Source organism: Rhodamnia argentea, chromosome 10 (genome assembly GCF_020921035.1).
Source record: "Rhodamnia argentea isolate NSW1041297 chromosome 10, ASM2092103v1, whole genome shotgun sequence".
Lineage (NCBI taxonomy): Eukaryota > Viridiplantae > Streptophyta > Magnoliopsida > Myrtales > Myrtaceae > Rhodamnia > Rhodamnia argentea.
Genome location: NC_063159.1, coordinates 6,042,752 through 6,065,346, shown reverse-complemented (window position 1 = coordinate 6,065,346; position 22,595 = coordinate 6,042,752). Strand labels below are relative to the sequence as shown.

At 37.9% G+C, this 22,595-nt stretch overlaps 3 protein-coding genes and 1 long non-coding RNA gene across 4 annotated transcripts; all 4 read right to left on the bottom strand.

Moving 5' to 3' along the window:
- Positions 1–2,163: 2,163 nt before the first annotated feature.
- LOC115749247 (peroxidase P7-like) lies at positions 2,164–3,414 on the bottom strand. Its single transcript, XM_030685983.1, has 3 exons — positions 3,187–3,414; positions 2,899–3,093; positions 2,164–2,712 (listed from the first exon to the last, which is right to left on the bottom strand). The coding sequence occupies exons 1-3, from the start codon at positions 3,412–3,414 to the stop codon at positions 2,164–2,166; spliced, it is 972 nt and encodes a 323-aa protein (XP_030541843.1).
- Positions 3,415–6,297: 2,883 nt separating this feature from the next.
- Positions 6,298–9,416, bottom strand: LOC115749264 (peroxidase P7-like). The gene is made up of 4 exons (XM_030686001.1): positions 9,362–9,416; positions 7,331–7,476; positions 7,036–7,230; positions 6,298–6,846 (listed from the first exon to the last, which is right to left on the bottom strand). Exons 1-4 carry the CDS (start codon positions 9,414–9,416, stop codon positions 6,298–6,300), a joined length of 945 nt encoding a protein of 314 aa, XP_030541861.1.
- A 1,787-nt stretch (positions 9,417–11,203) lies between these two features.
- LOC115749246 (peroxidase P7-like) lies at positions 11,204–12,694 on the bottom strand. The gene is made up of 3 exons (XM_030685982.2): positions 12,401–12,694; positions 12,109–12,303; positions 11,204–11,922 (listed from the first exon to the last, which is right to left on the bottom strand). Exons 1-3 carry the CDS (start codon positions 12,626–12,628, stop codon positions 11,374–11,376), a joined length of 972 nt encoding a protein of 323 aa, XP_030541842.1. The 5' UTR covers positions 12,629–12,694; the 3' UTR covers positions 11,204–11,373.
- Positions 12,695–15,514: 2,820 nt separating this feature from the next.
- Positions 15,515–22,105, bottom strand: LOC125312625. The gene is made up of 3 exons (XR_007196683.1): positions 22,094–22,105; positions 21,094–21,096; positions 15,515–16,017 (listed from the first exon to the last, which is right to left on the bottom strand). It is a non-coding gene; the product is annotated as an uncharacterized LOC125312625 (long non-coding RNA).
- Between the last annotated feature and the right edge of the window lie 490 nt (positions 22,106–22,595).

Below are 22,595 nucleotides of genomic sequence, written 5' to 3'. Positions count from 1 at the left end.
CCATTAGTTTCCACAAAACTAAGTGATACAACAAAAAATTTTAAACAGGTGCACCTGGGACAAACGAAAAGTAAAATTCTTAAATTGGTATACCCGTTAACCCTCATGTGCCATCTAACTCATCAATTTGATGGTAAAATTTAATAGAAACTAACGGCGGGTATATTTGTCATAAATGTACTGGTTTGAGATTTTAAATGGTCAAAAAAATAATTTGGGGTAAGTTTATTATAGGTGTATCGGTTTGGAGTCTTTTGTAGTATTAAAACTAAAGAAAAATTCCAGTTATCTTGAAAGTTGCAAAACTCTTTCTACCAAAATGTTTGTTAATTATATAAATTTTTCAGGATGGTGATCGTCAATTCTTTTGGTCATCGAAAAGAATAGACGATCAAATAAGACGAGGACATCTCTCGAGATCTTATACACGGTGGCAAAGATGACGAATTAAACATCCATTTTTTTTTTTGAATTCCACGTTCATTGATTATTTATGCTGTTTCATACATCTACTCTATAATGTTATTTCAACAATATCTCTTTTTACAAACATGTTTTATAGGTTCATTGCATGCAATCTTAATTTGCAAAGTTAATCTATATGTGTAGTATTTTATAGGTTCGTCAGCTAATTCAATGTTTCAGGCGGCTAAACCCCTAAATCCGCTAATGAGATTTGTGTACTAAATAAATCTTAATTACTGTGGAGTTGCATGGTTTCTAAACCGTGATTGGTTCAATTTGCGGTGACGAGTCCAAAGATTAACGCATGCTTTCGGAAGTCTTGACCAATAGCTCACCTAATCTACTCTAACAGATTGCGCCTGGTCAATGAGGATTCAGTTTTTGGCCAATTTTTTTTTTTTTTAAATGAGGGTTAAGTCTTCACGCTTCTGTGGTAATAAATTCATGTGTGTGACAGTCATACTCCATATAATCTATTTGTCACGTCTTAATCTATTTTTCTCGATATATTATAATGCTTCTCATTATATACTGTTTACGTACACATCCGAGACCGTTACGAGAAAATGTATCATATAGGAAATGAGATGTGATGGCAAGCGATTGGTATATCATAGTTTGCCTATAAGTCATCTAATAGGCTTTTAAGTGAAGGTGAGTTCAATTGAATATTTTGTCAGCTCGGATTTGAACTGCAACTAATGGTATTAGAGTCATATGATTGGATGGGCCGGGCCCAACATGGGTGGATTGGCAACTGTGCGAATATCTTAAGGAAAAAATATCGGATGTAACTCTCCAATTGGGCCGGCAAACGGTGTGCCCTAACTTCGTGTGAAACTTAGCTGGGCCAAGATGGTTGAATTAGATTATGAAGAGCCGGCATTGTTCTTCTGGCCAAGGTGGATATTCGAATTGAGATATTGCTGGTGCGGATGGATATCTGGATTAAGGGGGACAGGTCCTAAAGTAGCAAGTCGATACGTGAGCCAAAGATTTGTTGAGTTACACGTGTGAAAGTGTTAGGCGAAAGAAATCTCACGTCAAAAATGTGTAATGTGAAGCTATTAATATATCCTAATTGGCTAAAACTCATTGGTTTAAAATTTTGATTGGATATGAGCCTAATTGGATATGTTGACAGGTGATTATTTGGATTTTCTCTTAAAAATCTTCCAAAGTGAGGGTATTGGCGGACATATGGATATGGCTAATCGTGGCCTCACCTTTTTGGAGTCCATTGCTTCTTACCCATACTCTTTCTAAGCTAAGCAAAAAAAGAGAACATTTCAACAAAACTCGAAGGGTTCATGCACTTGCCTTTCACGGTATATAATAGCAAATATTGTTGTTTCGTACATAACTATTGTTGTCTACTTCGTTAACATTTGTCTGATGACCTATGAACATTAATAATCTAGAATTTTATGAGCAAGAGTCCTTCAAACGCTTCAAAAAAGAAAAGGAAAACCATATGTCTTGCTAGTACGCTCGATCGCTTTAGGCATACTTACAACTATTGAGCTTAAAACTTCATTTATTGGTCAGATAACAATCAAGAATGTTTCTTGACACGATTATTAAACAATACATCGAAAAGAACCGCTCGGTCCGCTCGGGAAATTTAAATAATAACATACGAGCTATATTTTTAGCTATTTAAGATTCCTTTGCCAACGCAACGTGGTCAACTCCAGTTCAGTTCACCCTCCGGCAATTCAAGCGAATCTGGCCCTGGTTTCCGGTCAACGGCTTTAAGTTTCCCAACTTGACCATTGACTTCGCAAAATCATCCCAAAAGGCCTCCACATCATCACTGTACGTTTTCACCATCTCATCCGTCGACCCGCCACCGTAAAGTGCTTGATCAGAATGAAGAAGCCCCTTTTGCGCCAACAGATTATGGAAGTACAGGGAGTCGAATTGAGCCGGCGAAGGGTCCAAAGCGGCGAGGTTACTGTCTTCCCCAGTACGCGGGCACAATGACTGGAGGCTCCTGGCAAAATCCGCGACGATGTTGGTGTCCTTGTATATGCGGTCCCTGAAAATGCGACACTGTGCGAACCCGATTGTGTGCGCACCGCTCAGGGCGACCAGGTCCCTAGAGTTGAGACCTTGCTTCTGGAATGTGTTGATGAGTGCAGGCAAGTCCATGTTCGGAGCTGGAATGTCGTTGTTGGCCGCTGTCTTGCTCGCCGTGGTCGAGTCCCTCCTTCCGAGTTGTACTTCCCATGAAGGCCCTCCAAGCTGAAATATGAGAGTCAACATTTGAAATTCAAATTGAGGTTTGCTTAGGTATTGGCAATGTTATGTATATGTTCATGTGAGCCTACGCATAGTGCGTTCAATTAGCTGCAGACTCCCTTTTACTTGTCTGCACTGTAATTTTGCTTATTTGAAAGGCATCATATGTGGCTTTAAGATTAGACCTACCGCAACAACGGAGTCACGGGCTGCGATGGCCAAGATGTCGGCACACGATACAAGTGAGTATCCGCAAGCTTTGTCGACCTCTGCTTTAATCTGATCGATCACTTCGAACCCTCTAGCTGAATTGTTATTCGGGCCGGCGAGCTTTTCGCTGTCAATGGTAGGGGTCGGATCCAAAAGTATTGAAGCGTCGCAACCCTACATCATTACGTGAACAAAAAACGAATCAAGTTAGCAAATGTGTGCGCAAATAACCAATACCAATTTAAGAGCATCGTGAACATGTCGTACGTTAACGAAGCAATCGTGGAAGTGCAAACGGAGTAAGGAAGCGCCCATGCGCCGCTCCTGTTGCACCGCTGCCTCGACCACGCGTTTTATGGCAGGCAAGGCTCTAGGGCAAACGTAGTCGTAGAAGTTCGGCGTGAGGCCATCCCGGTAGGGCTGCGTCGAGAAAGCCGAGGTCGCGAGAGACAAGAAGAGAAGCGCCTGGAAGAAGCTGGGGTTACTCAAAGCCATGTTTGGCTTCCGGAGTTAGCAAGGATTGGGGCGAGACTAGGAGTAATTCTGCTTCGATTGATGGTGCTTTCGAGCTTGCTTTGTGGAGTTTTCGGTTTTCCCACTTCTGTATTTATAGGAGTTGGGTTGAGAGAGAGAGAGCGAGAGTTTATGTTTCCTTGGACTTGGCCCGAAGAGATCTTGTCATACAAGAATGCGTGTTCAAAATCATGAGCTCATATACTTAATTTTTTTCAAACTTTGGGAAAAATTTGAATCGGTCATGTAAGGTCTAATTTGTCTTAGCCACTGTAGTTTTTTTTATTGTATCAATTTGGTCAATGTAATTATAATCATTTGTTAGCTTCGTGTCGTACCAAAGGGAAGAAAGAATGCACAATCATGTTGGGTTTTATAGTGTGAATAAGAGTTTCTAGATTTCCATGTTGCAGACTTTTCATGGGAGAGTGGTTGTTTGTGAAACCAAACCATGAAGAAAATGGCTCGACAGGAAGCAATCGCGTTGATGTTATTAAGCTTAGTTCTACGAAAGTTGGTTTTGTTCGTACTAAATTGATGTTGTCTTCCGTGAAAATCGCAATCTTGTAAACACTGAGGAAAATAAGGTAATTTACTTAATTTAATTCCAAATTAAACTATACATGTCCTGAAATATGAGGGCCGTTTATGAATTTTTCTCGTGAAAAAACTGGACAACCTAGTTACGAGGCTCATTAGAGTTTGGGAATTGATTCTCTAACAATTTTTGGATCACTGTCATGCTAATAGTCTGTTTTTTGCCACAAAAAATAAATAACAATCTCTTTTAAGAATTTGTAGCTCACAACGTGTTATTCTCATGGTCATTCAAAAACTGTTATGTTAATCTACTAAGGTGAATATGCGGTTGAACTCATGACACCTGAGCATGCAAGTATGGCTCTTTGAGGTGAGGCATGAGATGACATAAATCCAAGAAATCGAACAATTATCAAAATCGAAAAAAAAAGTTCGAGGGTTTGATATACTTTAAATAGTTAAGCACAAAATTCAAGATTTTCTCGGAATATATGATCTTTTATCTTTAAATCTCACTTATCGATTTGATAGGGTGCATATTGCATACACAATCTTTCTAGATAGTGATTAGAATTAATCTATTGTAGAAACTCTAACCCTGGTTGTGAAATATTATGGCTTGCAATTCAAGCCTAATGCATGACGTAAAATTTACGAGAAATCAATGACGGGACAATAAGAACACTAAAAATTTATGTGATTTGGCTGGAGTACTGATACCTACTCAACGAGGAGAGTCAAGCCACTAAAAATCCACAATGAATCCGAAGAATATAGAGTTTACGATTGCTCTACCAATCACGTGTTTCCAGCCCTATATCACACCCAAAGCAAAAAGTGCTATTTTAAATTTCTCATAGAAAAAATTCACTCAAAAATTTACAAAGAAGAAATCCAAGTTTGAGCTTGTCACCATTGCTTAAAAACTTAAATTAATGAGTTATGGACCAACTATGATATACCACCTATTTTGTACTACACAGATTATGTCATGTAGGACTTTTTCTAATATATCTCACACTTGCATTTCAAGAATTTTCCTCTTAGATACACATTGTGAGTGAGCCACCAATCAACCATTGTTTCTTATTATATACTAGAAGGGAAAAATCTAATACCTATATATGGGAGATCAGTAAGATTGAAGCAAGAAATTTGCAAAATCGTGTTGGTCACGAGATTGCCTCCTTGAGATATTTAGCAAATACCGATACATATTGAGAGAGGACTACCAATTAATCCTTGCCACTAATACCATTGGAGAGACCACCAAGAGGGAGTGAAGTCTAAGCCTATCAACATATCAATTTAGGTCCACATTTACTCAAAAACTTAAATTAATGAGTTATGAGCCAACAAAAATATATTAATTACTTTATACCACACCAATTTTTCGATGTGGAAATGTTTTTAACACAACATACATGCATCTCAACACATTGCTCATGTTTGCTTTAGTGTGAAATAACTTGAAAGAATCCATTTTTACATGTTCTTATGTAGCTTGTAGACTCAAACTAGGGCTTAAGTACACCACAAATGTCAAAACTTGTGTACGGCGCTCACTTTAATGCCAAAACATTCAAAACAATCACTTAAGTGCAAATTTTTTTGAAAAACGATCATTTCAGTGCTAAAATTTTCAAAACGATCACTTAAGTGCCAACTTTTTTTAACACTTACTTCAATGCCAACTCCGATAAGCCACGTCAGCTCAAATATCAATAAAAAATAGGCCACGTTGGATTTCCAAAGAGCCACGTTAGCTCAAATCAGAGTTGGTACTGAAGCGATCATTTTTAAAAAAAAGTTAGCACTTAAGTGATCGTTTTGAAAGCTTTGACACTTGAGTAAGCGCCGTACACAAGTTTTGGCACTTTAATCCTCAAACTAGATAACCTATCCAACTCCTACGAGAAATAGTTTTCAATAACTTCTTACTCGTTCAGACCTAAGCCATTAGTCTTATTTCGATATAGAATCTCTACTTGGATCAGATTCTTTTTACGAGTTCGAACTCTAGATATTCTCGAGCATAAGGAAGAGTTAAACTCCTTTATCCATATTCATTTGCTTGTCCCCTTCCCTGGTCTAAAAGGACGCTTGTCACTGCGAAAGCGCTGGAAAAAAGAGAAGATCTTGAAAGATGTTTGACTAATATTTGAGGCATACTTACATCCATTGAGCATAAAGCTTCAGTACTTGGTCAAAGAAAATCAAGAATGTCTCTTAACTCCATTATTAAACAACACATCCAAATAAACCAGAGCAAACCGGTACCATGAATAGACAATTAAGAATGTACGATTCGAACGAACGGCCACTTCAGTTCACCCTTCCGCAATTCAAGCGAATCTGGCCCTTGCTTCCGATCAACGGCTTTATGTTTCCCATCTTGACCATTGACTTCGCAAAATTGTTCCAAAAGGCCTCCACATCATCACTGTAAGCTTTCACCAGCTCAGTCGTTGACCCGCCGCTGTAAAGTGCCTGATCGGAGTGAAGAAGCACCTTTTGCGCCAACAAATTATGGAAGTACAACGCGTCGAATTGTGCCGGCGAAGGGTCCAAACCAGCAAGGTTACTGTCCTCTCCAGTACGCGGGCACAAGGACTGGAGGCTCCCAGCGAAGTCCACTATGATGTTGGTGTTGTTGTATATGCGGTCCGTGAAAATACGACGCTGTGCGAACCCAATTGTGTGCGCACCGCTCAGGGCAACCAGGTCCCTAGAGTCGAGACCTTGCTTCTGGAATGTGTTGATCAATGCAGGCAAGTCCATGTTTGGCGCGGGAATGTCGTTGTTGGCTGCCGTTCTGCTCGCCATGGTCGAGTCCCTCCTTCCAAGTTGTACTTCCCATGAAGGTCCTCCAAGCTGAAATACAAGAGTCAACCCTTGAAATTCAAATTGAGCTTTGCTTAGATATTGGCAATGTTATGTATATGTTCGTGTGAGCCTAAGCATAGTGTGTTGTTCTACTAGCTGCAGACTCTCTTTTACTTGTCTGCACTGTAATTTTGCTTATATGAAAGGCGTCATATGTGGCTTTAAGAATAGACGTACCGCAACAACGGAGTCACGGGCTGCGACGGCCAAGATGTTGGCACACGATACAAGTGAGTATCCGCAAGCTTTGTCGACCTCTGCTTTAATCTGATCGATCACTTCGAACCCTCTAGCTGAATTGTTATTCGGGTCGGCGAGCTGTGCGCTGTCAATGGTAGGGGTCGGATCCAAAAGTATCGAAGCAGCGCAACCCTACATCATTACGTGAACGAAAAAAAAAAAATCAAGTTAGCAAATGTGTGTGCCGCTAAATAACCAACACCAATTTAAGAGCGTCGTGAACATGTTATACGTTAACGAAGCAATCGTGGAAGTGCAAACGGAGTAAGGAAGTTGGGTTGAGAGAGAGAGACAGATAGAGAGAGAGGGAGTTTATGTTTCCTTGGACTTGGCCCGAAGAGATCTCGTCATACAAGAATGCGTGTGCAAGCTCATGACCTAATTATACCCACAATTGCAAGAAACTGAGTTCATATACTTAATTTCTTCAACTTGGAAAAAAATTGAATCAGTCATGTGAGGTCCAATTAGTCGTAGGCATTGTAGTTTTTTCATCGCATCAATTTGGTCAGTGGAAATATATTCATCTGTTAGTTTCTTGTCGTACCAAATGGAAGAAACGGCTTAAGTACACCCCAAGTGCCATAAGTTGTGTACGGCGCTCACTTTAGTGCCAAAACTTTCAAATCGATCACTTTGGTGCTAAGTTTTTGTAACTTCGATCACTTGATTGCCAAAACTTTCAAAACGATCACTTAAGTGTCAACTTTTTTTAAAAACGATCATTTAAGTGCCAATGTTTTTAAAAAACGATCACTTTAGTGTCAAATTTACCGAGCCACGTCATCTCAAATATTAATAAAAAATAGCACGTGTCGAATTTTCGGCAAGCCATGTTAGCTCTGGCACTAAAGTGATCGTTTTTAAAAGAAGTTGACACTTAAGTGATCGAAGTTACAAAAACTTAGCACTAAAGTGATCGATTTGAAAGTTTTGACACTAAAGTGAGCGCCGTACACAACTTATGGCACTTATGGTGTACTTAAGCCTGGAAGAAACAATGCACATTTACGTTGGGTTTAAAGTGGGAACAAGAGTTTCCAGATTTTATGTTGCAGACTTTTCATGGGAGAGTGGTTGTGAAGCCAAACCATGAAGAAATTGCTCGAGATGAAATTAAGAACACAGTAAATTCAGATTGGTTTCATGTACACACGGGTGGTTTCGAAAGTTGATTTTGTTCCTATTAAATCGACGTTGTTTTCCGTGAAAATCGCAATCTCATAAGCACTGAGGAAAATAGGGTAATTTACTTAATTTAGTTCCAAGTTAAACTATGTATGTCCTAAAATATGAGGACCGTTTATGCATTTTTTTTTTTGTGAAAAAATTGGACAACCTAGTTAGAAGCATCATTAAAGTTTGGGAATTGATTATAGGGTTTAATACCATGAAAAATCTCAAACTAGTACATATGTGACAAATTTACCCCAAAGTTATTTTTTTTACTACAAAAATCCCAAACTAATACACTTGTGATAAATTTATCCCAAATTGGTACACATGTGACAAATTTACCATGTGTTAGTTTTCGTTAAACTTGACTGTCAAATTGCTTAGTTTAATGACACTTGACAGTTGACAAGTTTACCAATTTGAGGTTTTAACCCTCTGTTTGTCACGGGTTTATCAATTTGAGATTTTTCGTGATATTAATTCAATTTAACAGAGAGTAAATTTATTATAAGTGTACCAGTTTTGGGTATTTCGTGGTCAATAGAATTAGTTTGGGGTAAATTTGTCACAAATATACAAGTTTAGGATTTTTGGTAGTCAAAAAAATAGTTTGGAGTAAATTTGTCAGAGGTGTACAAGTTTTGAGGTTTTTTGTGATAAAAAAAATAGTTTTTGGTAAATTTGTCATAGGTGTACCACTTTAGGATTTTTCATGGCATTAATCCTTGATTATATAACAATTTCTGGGTGACTGTTATGCTAACGGTTTGTTTTTTGCCACAAAAAATTAATAATAATCTCTTTTAATAATTAGTTTGGGGTAAATTTGTCACAAATATACAAGTTTAGGATTTTTGGTGGTCAAAAAAATAGTTTGGAGTAAATTTGTCAGAGGTGTACAAGTTTTGAGGTTTTTTGTGATAAAAAAAATAGTTTTTGGTAAATTTGTCATAGGTGTACCACTTTAGGATTTTTCATGGCATTAATCCTTGATTATATAACAATTTCTGGGTGACTGTTATGCTAACGGTTTGTTTTTTGCCACAAAAAATTAATAATAATCTCTTTTAAGAATTTGGTGACTCACAAAAACTGTTATGCTGGCCTGCTCTGTCTAAAGGTGAAGGTGCGGTTGAGCTCATCACGCCCGAGCTTGCAAGTATGGCTCTTCAAGGTGAGGCATGATATGACATAAATCCAAGAAATCGAGCGATTATCAAAATGCGAAAAAAAAAGTTCGAGGGCTTCGATGTACTTTAAATAGTTAAGCACAAAATTCAAGATTGTCTCGAAATATATGATCTTTTATCTACTTATCGATTTGATAGGCACTTGCACTGTCAATTGGCATATTGCAAACACAATCTATTTAGATAGTGATTAGAAAAGGAAAAATATTTAGTCATTGTAGAAAGTCTAACCTTGGTTGTGAAATATTATGACTTGCAATTCAAGTCTAATGCATGATGTAAAATTTACAAGAAATCAATGACGGGACAATAAGAACACTAAAAATTTATGCGATTTGACTGGAGTAATGATACCTACTTAACGGGGAGAGTCAAGCCATTGAAAATCCACAATGAATCCGAAGAATATAAAGTTTACGATTGCTCAACCAATCAAGTGTTTCTAGCCCTATATCACACCCAAAGCAAAAAGTGCTATTTTAAATTTCTCGTAGAAAAAATTCACTTAAAAATTACAAAGAGAAAATCCAAGTTCGAGCTTGTCGCCATTGCTCAAAAACTTAAATTATTGAGTTATAGACCAACTATGATATATCACCTATTTTGTACTACATCGATTATCTCATGCAAGACTTTTTCTAATATATCTCACACTTGCATTTCAAGAAATTTCTCTTATATACACATTGGAGGTGAGCTACTAATCAACCATCGGCTCTGATATTATTTATTGGGATGGGGCAATAGAAGTTTAATACATATATGTGGGAGATCAGCACGAGGAAACTCAAGTCTAAACTCGTCAACATATGCAATTGGGCCACCTTTACCTGAAAAACTTTAATCCGATAAGTTACAAGCCAACTAAAATATAACCACTCTACACCATATCTATTCTCCGATGTAAGATTTTTTCTAGCACAACTTGCAAATCTCCAATGCTCACTTTTCATCCATGATCTCTTTCTCCAAATCAAACCATAAAGGCTTCCATGAAGACCTCTTTACTACACCACAACGACCCAATTTCATTCCAGGTTTCTTCAACCATGAAACTTGCCAAAGATTGTTTCCCTTAGATACTTTTAGCAAACACCGATACACTTTGAGAGTGGATCGCCAATTAATCCTTGTCACTAATACCATTGGGAAGACCACCAAGAGGGAGCCAAGTCTAAGCTAGTCAACATATCAATTTGGATCCACCTTTGCTAAAAAATATAAATAAATGAGTTATGAGACAACAAAAATGTATTAATTACCTTTACCCAAAAAAAAAATGTATTAATTACTTACCTTACCCCAAAAAAAAAAATGTATTAATTACTTTACACCACGCCAATTTTTCGATGTGGGAATGTTTTTAACACAATGTATGTTCATCTAGACACATTGCTCTTGTTTGCTTTAGTGTGTAATAACTTGAAAGAATTCCATTTTTACATGTTCTTATGTGGCTTGTAGACTCAAACTAGATAACCTATCCAACTCCTACAAGAAATCTTTTTCAATAACTTGTTACTCGTTCAGACCTTAGACCATAAGTCTTTTTTCGACAAAGAATTTCTACTTGGATCGGATTCTTTTTACGAGTTGGAACTCGAGATATATTCTCGAGCATAAGGAAGAGTTAAACTCCTTTATCCATATTCATTTGCTTGTCCCCTTTCCTGGTCTAAAAGGACGCTTGTCACTGCGAAAGCGCTGGAAAAAAGAGAAGATCTTGAAAGACGTTTGACTAATATTTGAGGCATACTTACATCCATTGAGCATAAAGCTTCAGTGCTTGGTCAAAGAAAATCAAGAATGTCTCTTAACTCCATTATTAAACAACACATCTGAATAAACCAGAGCAAACCAATACCATGAATAGACAATTAAGAATGTACGATTTGAACGAACAGCCACTTCAGTTCACCCTCCGGCAATTCAAGCGAATCTGGCCCTGGTTTCCGATCAACGGCTTTATGTTTCCCAACTTGACCATTGACTTCGCAAAATCATCCCAAAAGGCCTCCACATCATCACTGTACGTTTTCACCAGCTCATCCGTCGACCCGCCACCGTAAAGTGCCTGATCAGAATGAAGAAGCCCCTTTTGCGCCAACAGATTGTGGAAGTACAGGGAGTCGAATTGAGCCGGCGAAGGGTCCAAACCGGCGAGGTTACCATCCTCTCCAGTACGCGGGCACAAGGACTTGAGGCTCCTGGCGAAATCCGCGACGATGTTGGTGTCGTTGTATATGCGGTCCCTGAAAATGCGACACTGTGCGAACCCGATTGTGTGCGCACCGCTCAGGGCGACTAGGTCCCTAGAGTCGAGACCTTGCTTCTGGAATGTGTTGATCAGTGCAGGCAAGTCCATGTTCGGCGCGGGAATGTTGTTGTTGGCCGTTGTCCTGCTCGCTGTCGTCGAGTCCCTCCTTCCGAGTTGTACTTCCCATGAAGGCCCTCCAAGCTGAAATATGAGAGTCAACATTTGAAATTCAAATTGAGGTTTGCTTAGGTATTGGCAATGTTATGTATATGTTCATGTGAGCCTACGCATAGTGTGTTCAATTAGCTGCAGACTCCCTTTTACTTGTCTGCACTGTAATTTTGCTTATATGAAAGGCGTCATACGTGGCTTTAAGATTAGACCTACCGCAACAACGGAGTCACGGGCTGCGATGGCCAAGATGTCGGCACACGATACAAGTGAGAATCCGCAAGCTTTATCGACCTCTGCTTTAATCTGATCGATCACTTCGAACCCTCTAGCTGAATTGTTATTCGGGCCGGCGAGCTTTTCGCTGTCAATGGTAGGGCTCGGATCCAAAAGTATCGAAGCATCGCAACCCTAGATCATTACGTGAACAAAAAAGGAATCAAGTTAGCAAATGTGTGTGCCGCTGAATAACCAATACCAATTTAAGAGCATTGTGAACATGTCGTACGTTAACAAAGCAATCGTGGAAGTGCAAACGGAGTAAGGAAGCGCCCATGCGTCGCTCCTGTTGCACCGCTGCCTCGACGATGCGTTTTATGGTGGGCAAGGCTTGAGGGCAAACGTAATCGTAGAAGTTGGGCGCAAGGCCTTCCTTGTAGGGCCGCGTCGAGAAAGCCGAGGTCGCGAGTGACAATAAGAGAAACGCCCGGAAGAAGCTGAGGCTACTCAAAGCCATGTTTGGCTTTTGGAGTTAGCAAGGATTGGAGCGAGACTAGGAGTAATTCTGCTTCAATTGATGGTGCTTTCGAGCTAGCTTTGTGGAGTTTTCGGATTTCTCACTTCTGTATTTATAGGAGAGAGAGAGAGAGAGAGAGAGACTTTTTATGTTTCCTTGGACTTGGCCAAAAGAGATCTTGTCATGCAAGAATCCGTGTGCAGGCTCGCGTGTTAATCATGCCCACCAATGCAAGAAATGAGATCATAATACTTAATTGAATCGGTCATGCAAGGTTCAATTAGTCTTAGGCATTGGAGTTTATTATTGCATCAATTTGGTCAATGTAGTTTTATTCATTTTTTAGGTTGGTATCCTACCAAATGGAAGAAAGAACGCACAATCATGTTGTATATTCATACTTTGACTAAGAATTTCTAGATTTTATATTGGAGACTTTTGATGAGAGAGCGGCTGTGGAGTGAAACCATAAACAAATGGCTCGAGTTAAAGTTAAAAATGATTCAAATTCAGGTGGGTTCCATGTACACGTGTGGTACATTGTCAACAATTTATATAGATTTTTTTTTAAATATTTGAATACTTCCACTCACGTGTAGGCTAGACTTTTAAATTTAAACTGAGGATCTCATAATTTAATATTATGTGAGATTTTGTGGAATCATTGTCAACTATTTTTAAAGTTAAACTGTTAAAATAAAGGCGTGGTTTATTATTTAAATTTCCTAAAATTTTCGCTTTTGGATTATGAATTTGACTACGACTTGTTCTCATCTTGATTACATTAGTCCACATGCTTTTGTGGGAGGCCGATATGTTGATTTCACGTTATTTTCTCGTTGAATGATTCTATATTTTGTTGCTGAAACGTCTTGAATGCATGCTGTGGTTAGTTGTTAATAGAAGTCAGCGGCATATTGTAGGAATTTGAAATTTCATCTAGCTAAGGTCAAAATATGGAAAAATCAAGAGCTCATGGATCAAAGAGGACTTAAAATGCTTTTATATTGGTAGGTACTATGCCTCAATTGGAGCTCATTAGCCATTATGTCTGGAAAATTCCTCCCCGTAAGTCTGGTCATCTTTCGAAAAAGACTAGGTTCAGGGAGCCGAGTGAAATGTTGCGGGAAATATAAAACTTCATGCCTTTACAGTTATAATTGGCCAAAATCATACACTACAGAAATAAAATAGGCCTAAAGAGCTATCTAATGATAGGTCATCCGTTCCATTAGGAGCTAATTAGGTCATTCCAATTGGACCCATAATCCCCGTGTCTCTAGGAAGGTTCATCTTCCGGATCATAGTGACTAGTTACAAAAAAGTGAAAGTATCGTGAACTTGGGGAAAATCAGTAAAAGTCGTAAATTAATGAAGTGAAATCAATTCAAAAGGCTTTCTAAGTATTTGTGAATCATCTAAATCGAAGGTCGGGAAGGCAGTCTAGGAATGGCGAACATAAGTGGTAAAATTGGGCAAATACGGAAACCTAGTTACTCAAATTATGTTGATTGATGCTTGTTGATGACAGATTTGATAGATTTTGACTTGGTTCAAGAGTGAATTTGATGGTTTATGGGGATACACGTTGATGTTTATTCAAATTCGAACGTTTGGTGGTAGTGGCACCCTAGGTTAAACTAGACTTAGGATCTCAATAAGAGAAGTACATGCTACTAACGGGGTACATGTCCCATGGCTCAAGTAATGAGGCCATGTAAGTACTTTGTTCGATGTGATATCAGGTTTATTTTTCCGCACTTTGATTTTATGGATGCACATTTTCATGTATTTGGATTGTTACACGTTTCGTAAATAACCATACATGAGCATTTAGTAGGTTGTACTTAGGTGCTTAAAATGAACAAGACCATATGATTTAGGTCTTCAGAATAAAACGAGAAGAGGCACCAAAAGAGCGCTAGCTAGATAATTAATGTAACCAAGTTTGACGGCGCTAGATCACTTATTCATAGGAAGTGAAGTGTCCTCCCATGTTTCACTTGGCTCTTATCCCACCCCAAATAAGTTAGTGGCAACTCCATTTAGATAGAAAATCTCTATTAATTAATTGAACCCGCTAACATTGTGGGCGATAAGGTCGTGGGAGAACTCGCGTCGAACAAGAGCGAGTACCATGGACCATCCATTCACGTTTTCCATGAGTATTGAGAGAGAATTTTTTCCAAAACTTCACCTGTGAACAAGTTCCAGACTTCGTGTACAAGATTAGACTGTTCGCGACCTTTTGTATTTGGGAATAGTACAAAAAATTCATAAACCTATTGCATTTGTACCATTTCAGTCCTAAATCTTTATTGACACTAAAATTTTGACTAAATGTATTGCATGAAAAATCAAGAACCAACCTCAGCTCCTAAACAAAAATATTAATAGATTCGAATATAATTTTATGAGCGTTCAAGATATAGATAAATTCATTCCATTTTAATTGGACCGGAGGTGGATAGACCTAAGGTTCTATACTTAACGATTAATTGAGATGTGCTCATGGATTAAAATTTGAAGAAAATTTTGATCTGATATTTAAATTGTAAGAGATAAGGGCGGGGTCTCCAACTGTCAAAGGAAAGGGCATATTTCAAAAGTCAATATAAGAAAGTTATCTGCTTAAGAAAACCCTAGAAAAGGGGGGCTTCGTTCGCAACAAGAGGAGGCCACACAACAGAATACACGGCCAATTCTACAACCCTAGCTCATCTTTTTCTGGCTTGTTTACGAAACTCAGACGCACCTAACTAATTCCCAGCAGATTTTCCAGGTTTTCTTAGGCCAAATCCTGTCATCGACGAGCTGTTGCTGTTCGTCGCTGAGAGCATCACAGAGCCGCGTTCTAAGACCAGTAGCTCCGGCTGTCTGTTGAACCGCGAACCTTGCCGTCAGAGACCAAGACCCTCTGTGAGCTAGTCTTCACCGAGCCAATTGCTCATAGCTGCGTTAGAGATCTCAGGACGTCGTGTTCACTGGAGGGTTGTTGCTAAAATAGAACAAAGAAAGTTTCTTTTTTTTTTTTTTTTTGCGTGCAGGTGATGACTCGTGAGTGAATCGGCTAGAAAGTTATGAACGAGTACACTTTGGATCATTCACAAACAAGGAGAATGCAAGCGATAAAAATTCCGATGTGTGATTATGTGTAAAGAGGTCTCGGCGGGTGCAGTCTTTAGAATTGAGAAAGTCTCTTGGCATTCATCGCAATCCAGGATCGATATTGTCAATGAACTCCTGCACCAACTCATCATCTCGTGTGCCCAATAGCCGCAACACGCCCTACCGATTCGTCTCTCCTCGGTCGAGAACCACCAAGCCGGCCACACTGCGAGGCTCACTGCCGGCCACTATCTTTGATGGTCGAGAAAGTATGTGATTTCCTTATCTGATTTGAATGATATTTTGTTGCGTAATTTGAACATGTCGTGATCTATGCATTATCCATTGCGAGTTTAGGGATTACACAACTTTGGAAATTTTCTTAATTTAACAACATGCATATGGTCGACAATCTGATCTCATGCCCAAGATACAATTCGCGGCCGTGTATACCATTCGTCGATTTTGTCTCTCTCAGAATTTAGATGGATTGAGTGGTTTCAAACACGATGCTGATTATCTGATGCGATTCGATTGATGCGGATATGATTTGATGCTGGTTTGATTTGCATGAATGTTTATCTATATATATAGATTGCAATTTAATTTGATTCTTTCCTAATTTCGAAAATACCAAAAACATTAAATTGGTAGTTTAGGATAGAGTTAGATTTTGAAAGTTTCCTGATAGGATGGTTTGGGATAAGATTCTAATTTAAACTTTCCTGATATGATAAATTAGTTTATTTGGATAGAATATGCATGCTATGGTATGATATATAGTTAAGATAATACTTTGATTTAGGTTGAAATTTAAGATAAGTTAATTTTTAAATTAGATCATGTCTTACCATAGATAATTACTTTTTGTTAATCTTTAATTTCGAATTTTAATGAAAAACACCAAAAATACCAAATCAATTACATTCCTATTCACCTGACAATTAAGAGAGAGGGCTTCTCGGCAATGAATTGATAGCCCACCTCGCGGTTGTACCATGTACTGTGGTCGAGCAAGACGTGATAGAAAGACTCAAGAAGTAACGCTTGGGCATCAAAGGTGTGACAAGGGAAATGATGGAGAAGCTGGATTGCGTCGTTAGGAGGAAGAAGACAAGAGAATTGCGCTGTCACTTGCAATTTTCATGGAGTAAAGTATAAAATAATTTGACTTTTGCATGTGGAGTTTCTTCTTCTTCTTTTTCATTAGATCCCTGTAATTTAATTAAAAAAGCCACTTTATATTTGTGCCCGAATTTGTCGCCGGAGGTATGATAGTTTTTTATCCGATTTGGCACTTAAAGGGTGTGCATTGCAACACTTATGCCCTAAAAATCAACTTCTGGACGGAAGTTGATTTTTCTACTACTGCCTCTTAAAGTTGATTTTTCTACTTTTGGGGAGAAGTAATTTTACTTCTTTAAGTAGCTCCTAAACTCCTTCAGGAGCAAAAAAAAAAAAAAAATTCCAGAAGTAGAAAAATGAATTTGCGTAACTAAATAGATTTATGCTCCAGTTGTGTTGACAAATGGATTTTTACTCCAGAAGCACTTATAGAGCATAAATTCTACTTTAGGAGTGTTGTTATGCGCGCTCTAAGTGAGTCAGCAAAAATTTTGGCACTAAAGCAAGCCTCGTAAAAAACTTTCGGCAGTTCTCATGTCCTTATTCCAAAAATGAGTCATTGTAAGGCTCGGATTAAAAACTTGTGTTTGTGAACTTGCCCTCATAGAATGAGTTCAGTTCTTAATTTCATTTCTACTTTGAAAACATCCACATAAAATTCCATTACATTAGTCAAATTCCAGGTTTCGTAGTCAAAATTTAATTCCATGTGTTGTTCATAATTTGTCGTGCACATGAATTACACGTTAGAGGGAGTATTGAAGTATTGCACATGACAGGAGGCGTTGAAGAATTGTATGCGACAGGGGGTGTCGAAGTGTTGTCATACATCGTAATTTGGGTTGCACGTAGATTTGCACGTGAGAGAGGGTGTTGAAGTATTTTTCCTACATCGCTTAATAATGGGTCCTAAATGCTCTTTATAGAAAACGTACCTTTTGTTGGAACTAAGGCTTTTACTTCATAGTTTTAGGTGGAACCTCTTTCCAATTTCTCTTGCATTTTATCATTAGGCATCAACTCTTTCATTTCTATGTTTTTAGTTGAGCAATTATTAGGGTTTTCATCTTTTTCCAAGTCGGCACACGTTTTTCCAACAGTTTCCTCTTTGGCGACAAATGAAGTTCTTATATAGGCCAGCAGATATGTAGTAATATTCCTGAATAAATTTAGAAATAGAAACTCCTACAGCTGCGAGCTCCACATGACCTACCCCTGACAAAGTTAATATATTTTATAGTGCCCATCCAATTATCACACCTCTTAAAGTCTATATACAAGTGTAAGGAGTCATTCTCAGGTACATATTGGAAACTTGCGTGTGTGAACTTGACCTCATAGGGTGGGCTAAGTCATCGTAACTTTGAAACCATTCACAAAAAAATGCTATGCCATCAGTCAAATTCCATATGAAATGGGGTATTGAAGTATTGTCTCACACCATAATCCAATTTGCACATGAAAGGGGGTGTTGAAATATTGTCTCACATCGCTTGACATTGGATGCAAATGTTCCTAAGAGATGACATACCTTTTGCTGGAACTAAATATTTTATTTCACCATTACTAGTGGAACCTCTTTCCAAAATCTCAATCATTTAATCATCAGGTTTCAATTGTTTCATTTGTATGTTCTTCGTTGAGCGATTCTTAGGATTTCATCTTCTGCAAGGTCAACACATGTTTTTGCAACAATTTCCTCGTTGGAGACAAATGAAATAGTTATACAGGCCGGAGAACATGTGGTAATGTTCAAAACTTGATTAAATCTAGCAATACAAACTCCTGTAGTTGCAAATGCACTAGACCTGCTCATGACAAAGTTATATGTTGTAGTGTCCATTAAATTATCACACCTCTTGTAGTCTAGATGCAACTACAATAAGTTATTGTAAGGCACAGATTGGAAACTTCTGTTTTTGAACTCGCCCTCACAAGATGAGCTAAGTCCTCGAATTCATTATTAGGATGAGCTAAGTCCTTGAATTCATTATTACTTAAAACATCAACATAAAAGTTCTATCTCATTATTCAAATTCCACGTGTCATTCGTAATCCAACTTGCGCATGAATTGCACGTGAATTGCACATGAGTGTATGTTGAATTATTACATGTGAGAAGGGATGTTGAAGTATTGTCACACATTGTAATCCAACTTGTATGTGAATTGCACATGAAAAGAGAGCGTGTTGATGTATTGCCCCACGTCGCTTGACCATGGATCCTAAATACTCTTCAAAGGTAACATAGCTTCTGGTGGAGCTAAATCTTTTATTTCACCATTTTTGGTGGAAATTCTTTCCAATTTCTCAAGCATTTCATCATTAGAAATCAACTCTTTCATGTATGTGTTATTAGTTGAGCAATCCTTAGGGTTTTCTTCTTCTACCAGGTCACCACATGTTTTTCCCACAGCTTCCTCCTCGACGGCAAACAAAGCTGTTACACAAGTAGAGGGTATGTAGTAATGTTCAAAGCTTGATTAAAATTAAAATAGAAACTCCTACAGCTATGAGCTCCACTAAACCTACCCATGACAAAGTTACTATATGTTATATTGTCCATCCAATTATCACACTTCTTGGAGTCTAGATGCAAGTACGGTAAGTCATTTTAAGGAGCAAATGAAAATTTGTGTTTGTGAACTTGCCCTCATAGAATGAGCTAAGTTGACAAATTCGTTGTTACTTTCAAACCATCCACATAAAACTGCTATCCTATTAGTCAAATTTCACGTGGTGTGGTCAAAATTTCATTCCACGTGTTGTTTGTAATCCAGCTTGTGCGTGAATTGCATACGAAAATGGGTGTTTAATTATTGTATGGGAGAAGGAGTGTTGAAGTATTGTCCCATATCGCTTGACAATAGATTCTAAATAGTCTCTCGAGATAACGTACCTTCTACTCGAAACAAATCTTATACTTCATAGTTGCTGGTGGGATCTCTTTCCCATTTCTCAAGTATTTCATCATCAGGCATTAGCTCTTTCATTTCTATGTTCTTAGTTGAGCAATTTTAGGATTTTCATTTTCTACTAGGTCCACACATATTTTTTCAACAGTTTCCTCTTCGATGACAAATGAAGTTGTTATACCAGCTAGAGGGTATATAGTAATGTTTAAAGCTTGATTAAATATGGAAATAGAAACTCCTACAGCTTTGAGCTCCACTGGACCTGCCCATGATAAAGTTACTATACGTTATAGCAATTCATCCAATTATCACACCTCTTGAAATCTAGATGCAAGAATAATGAGTCATTGCAAGGCACATATTGGAAACTTGTGTCTGTGAATTTGCGCTCATAGGATGAGCTAAGTTCTCAAGTTTGTTGTTACTTTGAAACCATCCACATAAAAGTAGGTATCATAACAAATAAATATGCAAAACCAACCATATATTCATTAAATGTTTGCATTAGAAAGACAAGTCATGACTCTAGAAGAATTTAGAAACATCAAACCCAAAAATTTTTATAAAGTCAAAGGCATTTGTATGCTATTAAACTTTGTTATTCAAAGATGTTATGCTCCGATTGCAGAATTGAGTTAACAACTCAACTAGTCGATCAAATGATGCCTGAATAGACATTGGGACTTAGATCCATAATCAAGTTCTTGAACAATAGAAACCTAGAGCACTACGAGCTTGAACTTTTCATTTTCAAGGCCTCACATGATCACTATGAATATGATTTTATAAAACCATGACATGTTATAGAGTTCATTCTATCTTTCGGCAACTCCCAATAGCAACGTACCTAGACTTCATGTGAAAAAGCATAGACTTTATCATCATATCTAAACCATCAATGAAGGCAGTATCAATTAAGGAAGCAACAGGGTCAACAGCTAAATCCAAGACAGCTGGAAAAGCAATCCCTAATTTCTTTAGACCAAGTTCCATCCATTTTGAAAACATACATGCAATTCATTTAAAAACCATTGTTGAGCATTAATTACGATAGTTGGCTACTAATATTTGTCTTTGGTGCATAATGTTCATGAAATTTTATGTCACAAATAAATAAGATAAAATATATGTCAACTATCTTAACTAATGCTTAACAAGGGTTTCCAAATGGGTTGTAAGCATGTGTTCAAAATGGATGAACTTGGTCTAAAGATACTGGGGATCGCTTTTCAATCTGTCTTGGTTTTAGCTACTGACCCTATCACTTCCTTAAGTGATACCGCCTTCATTGGTCGTTTAGGTATGATGATGAAGTACACACTTTTTCACTTATAGTCTAGGTAGGTTGCTATTGGGAGTTGTCGAATAGCAGAATGTACTCTATAGAATGTCATGGTTATGTAGGATCATATTCATAGTCATCATGTAAGGCCTAGAACATGAAAAGTTCAAGCTCATAGGAGCTCTAGGTTTCTGCTATTCAAGAACTTGATTCTAAGTCCAAGTTCCAATGTTTATTCAAGCATCATTTGACTGACTAGTTGAGCTATTAACTTGATTTTGCAATCGGAGTACAACATCTTTGAATACCAGAGTTTGATAGCATGCAAATGTTTTTGGTATGATAAGATGTTTAGGGTTTTGTGTCTCTAGATTTCCCTAGATTCATGTCTTGCCTTTCTAATGCAGAAAATTTGGTGAATAGATGGCTAGTTTTGCAGATTTATTTGTTTTGATACATACTTTTACGTGGACGGCTTCAAAGAAACAGTGAACTAGAGGTCTTAGCTCATCCTATGTGGGCAAGTTCATAGACATAAGTTTCCAATAAGCGGCTTGCAATAACTCATTATACTTGCATCTATATTTCAAAAGGTGTGATAATTGGATGAATCTCTATTACGTATAGTAACTTTGTCATAGGCAGTGTCCAGGGAGCTCGTAGTGGTAGGAGTTTCTATTGCCATATTTAATCAAGCTTTGAACATTACCCCATACCCTCTTGCTTGTATAATAAATTCCTTTGTCAACGAAGAGGAAACTATTGAAAAAACATGTGCAGGCCTAGCAGAAGATGAAAACTCTAAAAATTCCTCAACTAAGAACATTGAAATGAAAGAGCTGATACCTAATGATGAAATGCTTGAGAAATGGAAAAGAGTTTCCACCCGCAACTTTTAAACATAAGATTTGATTCCAGCAGAAAGTGCGTTATCTCTAAAGAGTATTTAGAACCCGTTGTCAAGCGATGTGGGATAATACTTCAACACTGTCTCTCACGTATAATAATTCAACACCCCTTTCACGTGCAATTCACATGCAAGCTGCATTACAAATGGCATGTGGAACGAAATTTTTACCACAACACGTGAAATTTGACTAGTAGAATAATAGTTTTATGTGGATGATTTCAAAGTAACAATGAATTTAAGAACTTAGCTCATCCTTTGAGGGCGAGCTCATAGACATAAGTTTCCATTATGCTCATTACAATGACTTATTATACTTGTATCTATACTTCAAGAGATGTGATAACTGGATGGACACTACAACGTATGGTAACTTATTCATGGATAGGTCCAGTGGAGCTCATAGCTTTAGGAGTTTATATTCGTATCTTTAATCAAGCTTTGAATATTTCCACGTACACTCTATTTGTATAACAACTTCATTTTTCACCGAATATGAAACTATGGGAAAAACATGTGGTCCTGGTAGAAGATGAAAACCCTACTAATTGCTCAATCAAGAACATAGAATTAAAAGAGTTGACACCTGATGATGAAATGCGAGAAGAAATTAGAAAGAGTTCCACTAAC